This window comes from Corylus avellana, chromosome 4 (genome assembly GCF_965113065.1).
Source record: "Corylus avellana chromosome 4, dhCorAvel1.hap1.2, whole genome shotgun sequence".
Classification (NCBI taxonomy): Eukaryota; Viridiplantae; Streptophyta; class Magnoliopsida; order Fagales; family Betulaceae; genus Corylus; species Corylus avellana.
Genome location: NC_142493.1, coordinates 21,389,088 through 21,405,804, shown reverse-complemented (window position 1 = coordinate 21,405,804; position 16,717 = coordinate 21,389,088). Strand labels below are relative to the sequence as shown.

At 33.6% G+C, this 16,717-nt stretch overlaps 1 protein-coding gene and 9 non-coding genes across 10 annotated transcripts; all 10 read right to left on the bottom strand.

Moving 5' to 3' along the window:
- Nucleotides 1-9,004: 9,004 nt before the first annotated feature.
- Nucleotides 9,005-15,315, bottom strand: LOC132179178 (U3 containing 90S pre-ribosomal complex subunit). Its single transcript, XM_059591838.2, has 6 exons — nt 15,016-15,315; nt 14,717-14,912; nt 14,395-14,467; nt 10,077-10,126; nt 9,764-9,877; nt 9,005-9,318 (listed from the first exon to the last, which is right to left on the bottom strand). The coding sequence occupies exons 1-6, from the start codon at nt 15,281-15,283 to the stop codon at nt 9,177-9,179; spliced, it is 843 nt and encodes a 280-aa protein (XP_059447821.2). The 5' UTR covers nt 15,284-15,315; the 3' UTR covers nt 9,005-9,176.
- LOC132180182 (small nucleolar RNA Z122) lies at nt 11,550-11,634 on the bottom strand. Its single transcript, XR_009440071.1, has one exon. It is a non-coding gene; the product is annotated as a small nucleolar RNA Z122 (small nucleolar RNA).
- LOC132180185 (small nucleolar RNA Z122) lies at nt 11,763-11,848 on the bottom strand. The gene has a single exon (XR_015912029.1). It is a non-coding gene; the product is annotated as a small nucleolar RNA Z122 (small nucleolar RNA).
- Nucleotides 11,979-12,064, bottom strand: LOC132180181 (small nucleolar RNA Z122). Its single transcript, XR_009440070.1, has one exon. It is a non-coding gene; the product is annotated as a small nucleolar RNA Z122 (small nucleolar RNA).
- Nucleotides 12,198-12,284, bottom strand: LOC132180178 (small nucleolar RNA Z122). Its single transcript, XR_009440068.1, has one exon. It is a non-coding gene; the product is annotated as a small nucleolar RNA Z122 (small nucleolar RNA).
- Nucleotides 12,410-12,495, bottom strand: LOC132180176 (small nucleolar RNA Z122). The gene has a single exon (XR_009440066.1). It is a non-coding gene; the product is annotated as a small nucleolar RNA Z122 (small nucleolar RNA).
- On the bottom strand, nt 12,622-12,707 carry LOC132180179 (small nucleolar RNA Z122). The gene has a single exon (XR_009440069.2). It is a non-coding gene; the product is annotated as a small nucleolar RNA Z122 (small nucleolar RNA).
- LOC132180175 (small nucleolar RNA Z122) lies at nt 12,838-12,923 on the bottom strand. The gene has a single exon (XR_009440065.1). It is a non-coding gene; the product is annotated as a small nucleolar RNA Z122 (small nucleolar RNA).
- Nucleotides 13,056-13,141, bottom strand: LOC132180183 (small nucleolar RNA Z122). Its single transcript, XR_009440072.1, has one exon. It is a non-coding gene; the product is annotated as a small nucleolar RNA Z122 (small nucleolar RNA).
- Nucleotides 13,277-13,359, bottom strand: LOC132180184 (small nucleolar RNA Z122). The gene has a single exon (XR_009440073.1). It is a non-coding gene; the product is annotated as a small nucleolar RNA Z122 (small nucleolar RNA).
- Nucleotides 15,316-16,717: the final 1,402 nt, after the last annotated feature.

Below are 16,717 nucleotides of genomic sequence, written 5' to 3'. Positions count from 1 at the left end.
AAGACTCAATCTAGGCTCTATCTTTTCTTATTGTCACTGTTGAACATTTCATTTCAATTAAATAAATACATTGTGTTTATGTGAATATTCATTTCGATGAAATCAAAATCTACTGTTCTTTTTGTTGTTGGTGTTTTTGGTTCATAAGAAAGTATAAGAAAGAGAAGATGACAGTTATATCTTGTGTTTTGTTTGCTTGAAAATATTTGAGGAAAATCCACTTTGCCCCCTTAAAGTTTTATGTGTTTTTCAATTTGAACCTCAAAGTTTAAAAATTGGCAATGTACCCCCCTAATGTTTCAAAAATTTTCAATTTAAGCCTACTGTTACTAATTTCCATTAAATTGGACATAAATTTTTAAAAAAAAAACAGCCTGAGGGTAATTACGTAATTCATAGATTTCCTTCCAATTTGATGGAAATTAGTAACAGAAGGTTTGAATTGAAATTTTTTGAAACATTAGGGGGTATATTGCCAATTTTTAAACTTTGAGGTTCAAATTGAAAAATTCTTAAAACTTCAAGTGTGTAAAGTGAATTTTTTTCAAAATATTTGTTCTTGTCTCTAGATCTGGGATTGTGTGCTTATTTTGGATTGTGTTTTGAGTTCTATTTAGTTCCTAACTTGCTGGTGTAGAAGAGAGAAGAATTATGTTGAATATTTTAATCTATGTTTGAATATATAATTTGGTGTGCAAATTATATTATGGGTTTTATTGAATATTGTGCTCTACATTTGAACATATTATTTAGTGTATGAGATAGGTAAAATCTTTTTATTTGAATATTGGGTTGTCCTTTTTAATGGACTCTTTGTTTGGTTTTATTTTATTTTATTTTATTTATGAAAAAAAATACATACCTTGTAAAAAAAATATCTTAGGTGACATTGGATTCAAATGTTGTAATTGAAGTCTATCTTTTTGTTTGCCTTCATGAAATTATCAATCATTATTGAAATCAAATTATCCAATAGGTCAAATGTGAAATATGGCATTTAAACATAAAGGCTTCTTCTTCCTTTTTTTTTTTTTTTTTTTTTTTTTTCTTTACTATTTTTACGACAAATACCTTCCACTTCTCATGGAACCTTTGGAACTTTACTTTGTTGTGCAAGTCAAACATTCTAAACTAATATCAGTTCTATTTTTCACACCAAGAGTATCTTTGTATCAGTTAAAATGCTAAAATTTGAAAGAGAGTAAGAGTCATGAAAACATAGCACAATTATATTAAAAGAATAATAAGGGAAATCTCAACTCTCCATGGAAATGAAATTGCATTGTAAATACATTTGTTAAGACAATTGCAGCATTGCTTTCCAAACCTCTAGAATCAGTATACTTTACACTTTTGTAGTATCTCCTTCAATATACCATGATTGTAAGCTAAATATAAGCTAAACAAAAAAAGTTAAACAATCTTATCTTTGTTTCATTTTTTTTTTCTTCTTATTTTTATGATTCATCAAACTTATCTTATTTTTATTCTGTTGTAAATAAGAGGGCATTACTAATTTACAAAGCCTTGCAAGGCTTTTTTCGGAGCAAGAATTCACTATTCGGCTAAGCGCTACATTGATTGATGGACGTGGAGGATCACGCCAAAGATTCGACATTACTACTGTTCAAGAGCCATTAAACGAAAATGAATCAATTTCCACAACTCAAGAATTGATAGCATCATCTACTACTTTCACCAACTAAATTGCAAAGTGATGTATTTTGAAACAAATTTTAGTATCAAGTAGTGTGCAAGATAAAGACAAACAAATGTATTTTAAAAAAATGAAACTCATGACAAACTAATTGTAGTAGCTAATAGTTTGGTTGGATTAAGTTAGTTGCATGCTTTGATGGTTGCATGCTTTTGGTAATATTTATCTACAATTTATTAGGATTGTTGAAAGGAAAATATAAAAGTAGATATACTATTATGGTGATAATTCATACATGCATGCTTTTAAATTTTTGCTATTTATGGCAACATGATTTATTGTAAACTTTATAGCTTTTCAAGGTCTATGATGCATTATAATAAGGAAACATTTGATCAAATTACAATTTTATGTACCTATAGGTTGGTTGAGATAAAAACCATGAACATGAATGTGCTATATATATATTTCAATACCCTTTGATTTATTTCTCAAAAAAAAAAAAAATACCCTTTGATGTGAAGTAACAACATGTGTCTACTATGTAAATTAACTCTTTTTTAATATCATATTTACTTAATTTATAATTTTACTTTATTTGTTTAGAAAATTTAATAAATATTTGTTCAATAATTTAGAAATAAAATATATTTTATAATATAATATATGCATATCAATTATAATGTTCACAATTATAGTGATACATAACACAGAGAACCAAGCACGTGCCACTTCCACTAATATATATATATATATATATATATATATATATATATATATAAGAAGACCCATTAAAGTAGAACTTTGTGGGAGATTTTCTTTAACCAATTAAAGTCTTCTAGAATCTAGGAGAAATTTATTTATTATTTTTCTTCCCAACTCAATGTAGGTTTTTCCCCAAAAGGTTTTAAAGTTTTGTTATTAATTATTTAAAGCCTCCTTAGCCTCCAAGAAAGAATCTATTAAATGTGTCCCTCAACCTTTACTCATTGGACACTTGTTCCCCATGCCCAGCAAATCAAGTTCTTCTAAAGCCACTTGTTCATTGCTTGCAATACACGTGCCTTTCTCTCTCACCCCCTTTTTGATTATTTTAGCAAAGCCAAAGCCCTTCCTCTTCCTCACGTCCTCTATCAAGCCAAGGAAAAAGGTCTCAAATTTCCTTTCAAACTTACTCTTTGCACAACAGCAATTAACCAGTCTCTCAAGGTAAGTTGCTCTCTTTCTTTGTTTATCATTCTCTCACATTAAGAATGTATTGTGTTTGAAAAGGGGCCAGGTAGAAGTAAAAAATATATTGTGTTTATGCTTTGTTCTGCTGGATTGTTACCATTTGTGTCTGTAGAAATTACAAAAAAAAAAAAGAAGAAGTAGAAATTGGTTTGGTATTTGTAATTGAAATTGTAATCAGTGTTTTGTTTTTTGTTATTTTGTTTTAATAGTAATTGTAATTGTAATTGTAATTGTGATGTTGTATTTTTTACTTTGTTATTCCTCAATGTGAATTGGTATTTTTAAACTTTCTTGTTCGTTAATGTGAATTGGTATTTTTAGTTTGTTATTCGTTAATGTTAATTAGTATTTTTTAGTTTTTTGTTCGTTAATGTGCATTGGTATTGTTTACTTTCTTGTTCTATCTATAGATAACGATATGTAGTACCCATGGTTTACGGCAAGCTATCAAACCACTGTATTTTACATTTTTGGAATTTTGGGCGACTATATATTTATTTATCTATAGATAGATAAATATATCATATTACGTTGTTTACGCCAATTGCCTTTACCGTTTAAAGACAAAATTATTTGTTGTGTGTTTCAACTATGTTCTTACCGTTTGCACCACTTATACTTGCAGGATTATATTGGAACAATTGATGACACACAAATAGATGCGCGTGTATCATGTAAGAAACATCTGCACATCCGAGGTAGGAAGTGCACTACAACTCAAAATGTCATGTGCGTTATGGATCTAGATCTTTGCTTTACTTATGTTTATGCTGGATGGGAAGTAAGCACACATGACACACGTATTTTCACAATGTGCGTTAATGATTCGAGGTTAAAATTCCTGACTCCAGTAGAAAGTATTGTACAATATTAGCTTACCAAAAAAAGGGAAAAAAAAATTGTTATCATGGTCTACAATTTAAATAAATTAACTGGGAATTAATTATATATTATACTTCATTTGTAGATGCCTACTACTTCGTAAACTTGGGTAACGGTTTATACCGAGGATTCCTAACACCATTTAGAAGAGAACGCTACCATCTTCAAGAATGGCAAGACGAGGGCTTACCAATTAATAGAATGGAGGGATTTAGTCGGAGACACGTGTCTACACGTGTCTTTGAGGTCGGTTGTGGAACGCGTATTTGGAGTGTTGAAAAACCATTTTCTTGTCCTGAGAAAAATCCCTCCATACTGACTCCGGTATCAACGATTGTTTGTAATCGTTTGATATACAATATACAACTTTATTCAAAAACATTCCAAAGTGGAAGACAAATTATTTAAATAAGCTCTTAAGGAATTGAACCCGTGGGTTGATGTTATCGTGCTGTAGCCAGGAGCAGTAGTCCTATATATATCACGTGGGTTACAGCCAAATCAATCAAACAGCAACACGGAATATATGGGAAAATTTTGAGATGCACTGGTCCGTCATATGTGAGAATATGACACTTTTGAAGAGTAGTAGGCATGGACAAGACGTTAGATCCCATTTTTGTAGTTTGTATAGAGACGTATTTTCATTTATGACGGTTATTTTGGCTATACATAACTTATTAGATTTAGTTGGTGTTTTGTAAAGTACCTTATGTGCATTTTGTTAATCCGTATTTTGGATGGCCTGTAATATGTGTGAAAGTGACACTTTTATTTATTACTTTTGAAAAGTAGTGGACACGTACACGACGTTTGATACCACGCTTATTGTTTGTATTGGAAGTAAGTTTAATTTGCAACGGTTAATGTTGGTTCGTTTGTTGTTTATTTTCAATTTTTAATATAATCGTTTGATATTTTGGAAATTACCTACTTGTGTTAAGTTGTTTTGTGGATTATAGTTTGTCGCATAACGCACATCTAACTGCAATACATATTTGGATGTATTAGGCTGACCTTAACGATGAAGCATAATAATAACAAGTACTAAACAAAAATGACCAACTGCATAATCGTTACTGTACTTAATTACAATAACGGTAATCCCACCACTAGAATACATATAGCTCTACACATTTTAAGATATTTTTACAACTAAATTCAGATGATTTACAAAATTATTAGGGCCAAACAAAGTATGAAGCATAAACCACAAGACGTTACCAAACCTAACTGTTACTGTCTAATGGTTACGTCTTTGTTACGAAGTTCAACAGTCAATATTGTGTTTTTTGTGGTAAGCTTAGACAGAAGCTTGCAACAGATTTGACACGAAGGGTCGTCATGCCACTCGAATTGTAGTATGGTTCTCCCCTGGCATATTTTGGATATCCAAAGTATCTTCTACCAGGGGATTTTTTTTTTTTTCCGACCTAGACATTTTCATATATGAGATCAAGCCACAAAAGCATTGTCTGATTTCGTTGTGATTATGTATGGAAGAAGACGATGAGTTGTCTGACACGTAGCAAATAGTGCAGAGTGTAGGTAAATAAATTATCTACATACAACTTGATATAAATGCAATTAATAGGCTCACGTAAAAACAGTATGTAAAATAGTAAATTTAGGCCACTGACCTTTGTAGCAGTTCTAGTTTGGGTAGATGGCTTGATTGGGTGTCTCGAGCTCTCGTGACTCATATTACAGAAAATAGGGTAGTTTTATTCGGTGGCAAAGTTAGAATTTTGGTTTAGATGGGTAAAAAAAAAAAAAAGATTGTTCAGTTTGGCTAAACTACTCAATTTGTTTATATATATATTGCAAATATAACTACATAAATAGATAAATATTTCAACAAAAATGATTTATCATTCAGAACATTTAAATGTAAGAGATGCGGACTAATTAACGATTTCTGCCAAACTAACGATTTCGGACTATTGAATTACCTCTAGCTCCAACTATATATAATTCATATGTAGGTTACACAACTAATATCATCAAGCAAGTTTAATTTGTTAATGTGAATCTTTTCACTTTATATCCAGAAATGAGAAACCAATCAATCAAACCATTGTTTAGCAATCTATTTACATGGCAAGAAAAAGAAACAAATTGTTGATCAGTACTTCTCAGCAACCAAACACGGATTGCAATTAACAAAAAAATAAATAAAATAAAAAACACCAATAAATAATGGGCTACTAAGCCTACAGATAAATATTAATTTATACACAAATCCACAAAGCCTACATATAAACACCAATTTATGCCACTAACCTTGTCTAAAAACAGAGTGCCAAAACAGAAAAGGTGGGTTCAAAGAAGAAGAAGACGGTGGGTTGGCTAGGCTGTATTTGGGAGTTTGGGGTGGGTTAACATGTTCGAAGAAGAAGGTACCTTGGGTCTGCGTTTTGGGGTTGGGAGTGGGTAAACTTGTTCAAGGAAGAAGAACAGAGGATGGAGGCTAGGTTCAGTGGGTCTGCGCAAGGAAGACGAACGGAGGATGAAGGCTGGGTCTATGTTGAGGGGTTGGGGGTTAACTAGTTTGAAATTGCTCTGCGTATTGGGGTTTTTTTTTTTTTTTTTTTTGAAAAAACGTATGGGTTAATATTGGTGGTTGGGTTAGTGCTCATGTGAGTTAATGCTCACGCAGGAACAAAAAATGGGAAAGACAACGCTGCTTTTGATGAGTGCAGGACTGCCTTGCAGACCTTCCTTCTTTGACGGTGCACTGTAGCTACAGTGCCGTTCCGGTCCCTTGCCAAACACTGCTAAAGGAGCGTGAAGACCAATAGAATTGAACATCAAGACGCTGTGAAGAACACGAAGAACGAGCAAATCTCACCAACCGGAGACTGTTGGACCAAAAAATGTCCTAACATTATTCATCTTAAAAAATCTAATGGTTAATTAAGATTGTTATGTCAGCATTATAAGATAGTTGTGGAATAAAAATGTAATATTTAACATTGATCATTATTTCACATATTCATTTTTTTAATTTTATTTTTTGGGTTTGGGGCAAAGAGTAAAATAGTAATTTACTTTAAGTTTGAAAGCCTTAAAACTAGTAGTGGATTGGTTGGGGCTTGCAATTTTTTTACATTGTCCGCAAATTTGATATGAAACTAACACAAAATTAGGGAGTTAGAGTTTAGTAAAATATAATTCGGGTCAAACCGGGTCCACTCGATCAAACACAATTAATACACGGGTCAATTTCTGGTTAACTCACTTAACAAACGGGTAACTCGTATAAATTAAAACATTTTTAAAATTTTACCATTAAAAAATTAAAATCCTACCATTTAACACACACACACACACACACACACACACACATATATATATATATATATATATATATATATATATATATATCATCGGCCTCATACATTATTGTAAAGATAAAACCTTAGTAGTATAATTCGTTTTCATATTCAATAATTGGAAATTAGTGGGTCAATTTCTTTTGTATAAAATGGCATTTTCATGCTTAATAATTGAGGAGTTCGTTAATTAAACGGGTTATGCAAGCCAGATTGAGTCAACCCAAACTATTAGTCTATTAAATGGGTTATGCGGGATTGGTCATCCACCTATTCAAATAATTCATGTCAACTGATAGTATTGAAGGGCCTGGCCCATTTATTTAATTGGGTAGGTTTGGGTTGACCCATATAACCTTATAGAGGATAACTTCTATAAGGAACTGGTATAAATTAGCTGTCCACCAATAAGAATCTGCCACATAGAATTATTGCACCAAATCAAATAAGTACCAAAACACTAGATTATATAGGTTTTTTCTTTTTTCTTTTATTTATTTATTTATTTTAAGATTGTGCAGGGGAGCTGGGGTGGCCGCACGGCCACCTCCGCCCATCTGGGGTAGCTCGTTGGCCACCCTAGCTGGGGATGGCCGCACCACCACCCCAAATCGTGCACAATCTTAAAAAAAAAAAAAAAAATGAAAAAAATGAAAAAACCTATATAATCTAGTGTTTTGGAGCTCATTTCATTTGGTGCAATAATCCTATGTGTCAGATTCTTATTGGTGGGCACAAAGGAGCTAGTACTTATAGAAGTTATCCTCATAAGCTAATATAAAATAATTTATTTAATTATTTAATTAATCCCCTTGCTCCACGTTAGCCCCACCATATCACCAAAATCAAAACCGCACTTGGCCCATCATCAAATTGAAGGTTTTCTTCCATGTCTAACTCAACGATGTTGCCCCTACATTGTCACTTCACTAACTAGGAATTGTCCAAAAAAAAAAAAAAAAGTTTGTTAACAAAAGTAGACAAAATGATTGATTTTATACTTTCACAAAAGCATAATGACTAATTTTATTACTTTTGAAAACCTAAGTTATGATTTGATACACCAAAAACACGAGGACCAATTTTGTATTTTACCCCTTTTTAGAAGCAAGGTGTGCACTAACATATAATTTCGGAGTGTGACTTTATTGATAATCTGATTGCCGACACGACTCCAACCTATGTGGGTCAACTTTCTAAAGCACGCAAGGGCAAATTGTATTTTAAATTTGGCTTTTGACGAAAGTCTTATAAATATAACTACTAAAACAACATCGTCGTTTTGTACTTAATGATATTTTTTTTAAAGGAAAACAGTGTTATTTTGAATCCTATAAGGCTATAAATGTTACTTCTTCCCTATAAATCCTAAATCACTTTCTCCTTGTTTTCACATTAAGAGTACTCAGCTTCCATAAAGCTTATTCTCTTCCCTAAATATATGGATAATTCTCAAAAAGTTCAAAAAGTTGACTAAACATTAGGAAAGGTATAGTGCCACCCAATGCATTGGCTAGCACTTTACCTTCCATATCCATTGTTTTAACCCAATATTTATCTCGACTATTCGTTGTGGAGATGTGGCAAGTGAAAACAGAAAACTTCACCACACCTCCACAATACCACCACCACAAAAAGCTCAACAAGAGCAAGCCCAATTCCAACTTTTCAAGCCGACTAATCGGAGGCAGAGGCTACTCGACAATTAAGCCTGTCGGAGGAGGGGTTGGAGGTTTTCTGATTTAGGCAAAGACAGAAGCTGAAAACCCCAAACCCCATTTCCGACTCCAATAGAGTTGATGCCCAACACTAAATGATATGTATCAATACTGATGGGGATTGGCAATAATGATACAAAATAAAAAAGCAGAGAGAGAGAGAGAGAGAGAGAGAGAGAGAGAGAAGGAACGAGTGAATATTTCATTTCACCAACTCTTTTTTTTTAGATAAGCTCACAAAAAAGAAACTAGCAACACAAATTGTAAGATGTTTTTTTGGCTCAAACAAAACTAAAAAGATTGGGGCGTAACATATTTGGATCAAAATTTGTACCTAATTAGTGTTATTTTTTAATCCTCAGTAGCTCCTCGTTTTCTTTTTCTTCCACTAAACTCGGAGCCACTTGGTAATGGACCATAGAGACAAAGTCGCATACCACCTTGCAGTAGGCGCTGGTGAAAATAGTTCTTGTACAAGTCCCAGAATTCATCCCTGCCCAACAAAATGCATAAGAGTGATGCTTAGGGCATGACTTTCGAAAGATTGTCCTCTCATAGTATTGAACAACAAACAAGAGTTTGATATCAGAGGTTCAGCACCATGCATATCTCTAAATTAATTACTGTCACACAGGCCTGGAATATGCCAGGAAAAAAAAAAATTTGAGCAAGACATCTATTATTGTACTAAGGTGAGATCTAGTGCATTCTAAAACAAAATATGTTTAAAACGCAAATTCCTGGGAGGTCTATTGTATCAAACAAACCTCACAAGTTTAAGGGGGAACTTGAGGGAGGTATCCAATATGAAACACTGGAAAACATTGATAAAAGAAAAAAGAACTGAAAAATATTGCAAACAATAACAAACAGTAATGCAATAAATGCATAATATCAAGGAAGATGGAAATGGATTAACAAATGAATCAAAATCAAACCTGATTTGTGGAAGCGTCAACAAGGAATAGCCCTTAACATCTGGGTGAATGTCAAGCAGAATCACTGCCAATCGCGAGAGTCCCAAAGCCTCAATGTCAATTAGCTTCTTTATCCTGGAATTGATATGAAAAGTATCCATAACAAAATTATTCAACTAGATTGGAAACAATCTCAAAGACAGTGATTAAAAAAAATGGTCATTTGGCACAGCTACAATTTGAAAGCGGTAGACAACAATCTGCCTGAGATTCACTGAGAAAACAAAGTCTTGACTAACTTAGTATGATTCAATAGCATACTATGAGGACTAACCTGCTTGGTGTACCACTTGCAATATTAACGCGATTCTTCAACATCGATACCTGCATCAATTACAAAGAAAACCAATAAACACATATATAAGGAGAAACCGGCAGATAATAGGCAGAAGGGAAAAGTGAAAACAGTGGTAAAATTGAATAAAATTGAATAAAATCGCACAACTAGAAGCTTACAAGAGTAAGAATCAGATAACCATTAAGAAACCTAGGCATTGCAAACCAAGCAAAAAATATGAGAATACCAAGGTGCTGTTACGGACCATCTCTTGCTCTATCTAAAAATGAAGAGCTTTGAGCACCAAAAACAGAAGAGCACATCACATTATAACATAGAGCATCATTAGACAATTGCAGTTGGCAAAAATCAGCTGAAAACTCATCCCAATCAGATCACACGCTACATCAAAGTTGATAAAATTCTGTTAGTAAAGGAAGACAAATGAGAGTTTTTCCAACTTTAGACCAGCTTGTCATTAAATCCTGTTGAACTTTTAATAATTTTATGGCTTTGGATTCCTCATACTATTGTCTATCAGGTCGGTAAGAGCATTGCACTGATTGGCATACAAAATGACCCAAAACTGAAGAGAATTCATGAAAGCTCATGACAATGAGCTCCCATGATAAAGATAACCTTCGCCTAATTTATGGTTATGCCTAACATAGCAAAAGCAATGATTACTACTCTTGATATGATAAGAATACTACAATCTTTTTTTCTTTTTAAGCCAAATACAAGTCATGCGCTTGAACTCTTGGTCTCACCCTACACCTGTTGCTTATGGGAAGAGGAGAAATCATTTCGCCTCAAGAACCATAAGAACACAATCTTGAGATAAGAATTTGATTCTAAATTTATAAGATTGTCTACAGTCTAAAAACATATTGGATGGTGATTGACAAAATAACCAGTATGATAGAATATTCATCTAACATTCTCATAGTTACTAAATATAAGTAATAACAAAGGATTCACTGAAGAACAGAAGTTTTGTTCTCACGTTGACAGACAAACAAAGAAAGGAAAAAACCAGGAGATGGAAAGGAAAGAAGATTATAAAAGTAGGGAAGAGTCAGCGTCAAGATGCTCAAAGATCGGAGGATATTTTAGATGGATACTGCTTGCCAAATCAAGAAGATCAGGCTTCAACATTAAAAGAATAGAAAAGATCAGAAATAACAAGAGAAAAGTTGGAAGCCAAATATATAACCAAACATTTGCTTGATATTGCATTGAACTTTTATTTTTATTTTTTTTTATTTTTTTATTTTATAAACATTGTAGTTTCATAAATTTTGTTATTTTTAATTAATAGAAAGAACTTATTAAAATGTAACTTAAGGCCTATGTAACTTTAAATCAACCACCCATTTAACACAAACAAACCAACACATCGAAGAGAGAGGCTCTTGTCATTTTTAACAAGAGGGTCAGATAATATGATTTAAACCAATTCACAGAGAATTTGGGATCAGACTGACGTGCAAAATAATATTCAACAGAGCTAATGCTTCAGTCACTCTTTTCGAATTTCGGATCATTTCCCAAACTCCAATATAAACCCTGAATCCATTCATCTCACCACAGATAGTTGGATGCCTAATAAAGATCACTGACGTAAAAAATGAAAAAGAAAATATAAAATAGACACTAAAAGGATTTGGACCAACCACAGAAATTGGGATCAGACTGACGTGCAAAATAATATTCAGCAGAGCTAATGCTTCAGTCACTCTTTTCGAATTTTGGCATCATTTCCCAAACTCCAATATAAACACTGAATCCATTCATCTCACCACAGATAGTTGGATGCCTAATAAAGATCACTAAAGTAAAAAATGAAAAAGAAAATATAAAATAGACACTAAAATGATTTGGACCAACCACAGAGAAATTGGGATCAGACTGACGTGCAAAATAATATTCAGCAGAGCTAATGCTTCAGTCACTCTTTTCGAATTTTGGCATCATTTCCCAAACTCTAATATAAACCCTAAAATTCCATTCATCTCACCACTGATAGTTGGATGCCTAATAAAGATCACTGAAGTAAAAAATGAAAAAACATATTTATAAAATACACACCAAAATGATTTGAACAAACACAGAAAATTTGGGATCAGACTGACGTGCAAAATAATAATATTCAGCAGAGCTAATGCTTCAGTCACTCTTCGAATTTTGGCATCATTTCCCAAACTCCAATATAAACCCTGAATCCATTCATCTCACCACAGATAGTTGTATGCCTAATAAAGATCACTTAAAAATGAAAAAGAAAATATCAAATAGACACCAAAATGATTTGGACCAACCACAGAGAAATTGGGATCAGACTGACGTGCAAAATAATATTCAGCATAGCTAATGCTTCAGTTACTTTTTTCGAATTTTGGCATCATTTCCCAAACTCTAATATAAACCCTAAAACTCCATTCATCTCACCACAGATAGTTGGATGCCTAATAAAGATCACTGAAGTAAAAAAATAAAATATAAAATAGACACTAAAATGATTTGAACCAACCACAGAAAATTTGGGATCAGACTGACGTGCAAAATAATATTCAGCAGAGCTAATGCTTCAGTCACTCTTTTCGAATTTTGGCATCATTTCCCAAACTCCAATGTAAACCCTGAATCCATTCATCTCACCAAAGATAGTTGGATGCCTAATAAAGATCATTGAAGTGAAAAATGAAAAAGAAAACATGAAATAGACACTAAAATGATTTGGACCAACCACAGAGAAATTGGGATCAGACTGACGTGCAAAATAATATTCAGCATAGCTAATGCTTCAGTTACTTTTTTCGAATTTTGGCATCATTTCCCAAACTCTAATATAAACCCTAAAACTCCATTCATCTCACCAAAGATAGTTGGATGCCTAATAAAGATCATTGAAGTGAAAAATGAAAAAGAAAACATGAAATAGACACTAAAATGATTTGGACCAACCACAGAGAAATTGGGATCAGACTGACGTGCAAAATAATATTCAGCAAAGCTAATGCTTCAGTCACTCTTTTCGAATTTTGGCATCATTCCCCAAACTCCAATATAAACCCTGAATCCATTCATCTCACCACAGATAGTTGGATGCCTAATAAAGACCACTGAAGTAAAAAATGAAAATGAAAATATAAAATAGACACCAATATGTAAAAAGGAAGTCATAACCAATGAGACTAGGGATCAGACTGACGTGCAAATGGATAATCTCAGCATCGCTGGTGCCTTTGCCAATCTGTTTTTATCATCATTTCCCAAATTTCACAATAAGCGACAATGTAAGAAGCTCATGACATCGACAACTGCAAATTAGTGTTGAAAGCAGATGCATCCACTTGTCATCCGACACTGAGGGAAGAACTGAGGATATAACACATAAAAAAGGTGCAAGCATCAAAATCCAAAAAGAGAATGTAGGTGATGCAAAGGGATTAATGTTTTACTATATTACAAGTTCAATGTAAGAAGAATCTTGTATGAGAAAAGTTAGAAAACTGATTGGCGTCTTATAAAATAAATTCAATAGATGACTACAATATGTCATCTACATTTTGTGGAAGACTAAAACTAATGCCATAATTTCTACTCTATACTATAGACGCACTCATAGTACTTCAAGTTAAATTAAAGAACACAGTTCAAGACTTGCATTACTCGCTCCCATTTGGTTTAAAAAGTTTATCAATCTAGCTTGGGCATGGCTCATTCTAGACATTCAAAAAGGGTTTTATACTGCCTTCGTAGTTCTTTTTGTGTTTTTTTTCAAAGCTAAATGACTGATGATCATGAATTAAACTGACTATCACTACATTTGATCAAGCAAACAAGACGCTCAATTGATGGGGCCCAAGCCTTGATCTTTATGGTCATACAACACTATCAAGAACTTGATGAGATTCACAGAGTTGAACCTTTTTTGTTATAAGTAATTGGCTCCAAGGGGAAGGGAACTTGATGAGATTCACAGAGTAAAACCATATGTAAGTCAAGTACTTCTTGTCACTTCAATCTAAATCTTACCAGGCTTCCCATTATACTTGTAGCCACTTTGAGCATGGACAATACAACGAAATCATTTCAGAGCATCATATTGCTAAATCTCTCAGCCGGTTTTCTCTCATTGTCCCCCTACTTAACATTTAACTCTACTACTCTTGCCCTCATCCATCTATTGAATAACTTCAAACCTCACCACATCATTTATCCCACCTTAATATACTATAAAAAGTTGCATTGGCAATATAAGAGTAAAAATAGAGCCGAGTAAAGTAAATCGAAGTGATAGAGAACCTACCTGTTCCTCAACTTTCATATGCTTCGAGAATAGCTTTAAGGCATGGCAATCTCTCGTCAACGACCGAAAGCCTCTACAGAAGCACAATTATTGACTAACTTCTCAGAAATATTATTTTAATTACAAAACACACACACACACACACACACACAAAAAAACGAAAAACAGAAAACAAAAAACAAAACGAAAAAGAAGAAGAAAAGAAACTGTGTGGCACATTACAGACACACTAGCAACACAAACTAAGCAATTGGTCCGACAAATTAGAAAAAAAGAAAAAAAAAAGAACATTCATTGCAAGCGAAATGCAAAGCAGTCATACTTTAGAAGTTGTATTGATCTCAAGGCAGATGAACTAATAATAAGAAGTGCGGGACTCCCAGGATCAACTTTTCCCTCTAAGAGCTGCTTTTCACAAAGCGATTCTTTCCACGATGGGCCAAACGCTGCCTTCATATGGTTCCCCAAGCTTTCAACATCTTGGCCCATATCTTGAGACAGCTCCACAATGCACGTATCTGATTGATTCAGAAAACCACAGAGCACCAATCACTCACCAAACGCCGATTTAATTTTCTTATCGGGTCTCGGAAACCAAACAGAGGGTCAATCGAAAGTTACCTTTCATTGAATCCAACTCGAGAGAAGAAAGCTGGACCTTATTGGCGGACTGAAACTGATGGACGAAGAAACTAAGCTGCTGCTCCGCCGCTGGCGCCGCTTGCACCTCTTGGTTCTTCCCATTGTCGCTTTTGCTTTCTATTAGGTTGGCTCTGTTCTTCTCGCGCTTGCTCTTGGACTTAGGTTTCGTCTCGGCTCTGTTTGGGGCAAGCGGCTTCCTCTTCTTTTTAGGGTTTTTTGAGGGCTTCTCCCCTTTCCCGCTCCCCATTTCCTTTGTTCTCTCTGCTCCTAGGGTTTAAGGTTTACGCTTATGTAGACTTTGCAGTCAAACTCGGGTTCGGGTAACGACGTGGATGGACCGGAAACCGATAACACAGGCACAGCTACCCGTTTGGTTTTTGCTAAATTCCCCTCACTTTTCTCTCCTTTTTTTTTTTTTTAATTTATTTTAATAACTTCTTTTTTTTTTTTTTTTATGTCCGCAAAAATATAGAAAATTTATTCGAACTAGTAATTTTCGCTTGATGAGATGTGGTTTCCATCAGATTGAAATATTCATTGAAGACGTTGATGTAACGCTCCAAAAATTAATTAATTGGTAATTAACTTCACGGTTCGTCTCTTCCACGAGAAACAATATTAAGGAATCTTTACTTTTCGAAAAGAGGATACTAAGGAGCAGAAACATTAAGATTATATAAATATTAATCATTACAACCCGAGCATCTACCAATGATCATCATAGTAGCTGAAATAACACTATATATATCATTATTACAAGGAATTCATGTTATACCTTAATATGCAAGTGTGCATCAAAACTCTTAAATGTACAACATAACTCAAAAGTATTAGTTACCAGATCAAGTTCTCCACAATAACCGGATGCTCCGCAGTATTCATCTTCTATTAAACTATTTATGACAACCCAAATATACGTATGGGAACAAAATGAAAATAATAAAAGGGTAAGTCCAACGACTTAGTGAGTATAAACTCACATTCTGTCCAAAATTTAACAAAAATCCAAGTGCCCCAATGGGAGGGATGACACATGACCATAGGCTCATTAAAAATTAAAAAGCTTAAAAACTACAAATATTAATCAATTAAAACTTTAAAAATAAAAAGGGTAGCTTTGCCCACCACGGCCAGCGAGGGGTCTCCGAACCACCCCAAATGGCTAAACCCTAAAGAAATTTGAGTCTAAACCCTACAACCTCTACAACAACCCTAATATGTCATCCTGTGCACTCGCTCAACCACGCCTTGTCACTTTGCCACTCACTACATTCATGTTCAACTCCAACAACCCTCTTGGTCTTGTACGACGCTACCTCTTCTCAATATGATTACCATCATTTCTTTTTATTTCTTTTGGGGAAAAATACAGTTTACCCCTCCTGAAATTTAAGGAGTTTTTTAATTTTAACCCAAAAGTTTAAAAATTGGCAATCTACCCCCCTAAAGTTTCAAAAATTGGTAATTTAAACCATCCGTTTAATTTTTTCATCTAAATGGAAGGAAATCTATGAAATTACATCATTACCCTCAAGCTTTTTTTTTTTTTTTTTTTTAATTTCCGTCCAATTTAACGGAAATTAGTAACGGAATGTTTAAATTGCCAATTTTTTAAACTTCAGGTGGGTAAATTGCCAATTTTTGAACTTTTGGGTTAAAATTGAAAAACCTTTGAAACTTC

Bases quoted from the DNA above. Each gene is read 5' to 3' on its own strand.
- LOC132179178 (XM_059591838.2), bottom strand. From the start codon at position 15,283: ATGGGGAGCGGGAAAGGGGAGAAGCCCTCAAAAAACCCTAAAAAGAAG. The intron at 14,913-15,015 runs GTAACTTTCGAT...TGAATCAATCAG, and splicing joins CGAGTTGGATTCAATGAAAG to ATACGTGCATTGTGGAGCTG. The intron at 14,468-14,716 runs GTATGACTGCTT...GTGCTTCTGTAG, and splicing joins AGATCAATACAACTTCTAAA to AGGCTTTCGGTCGTTGACGA.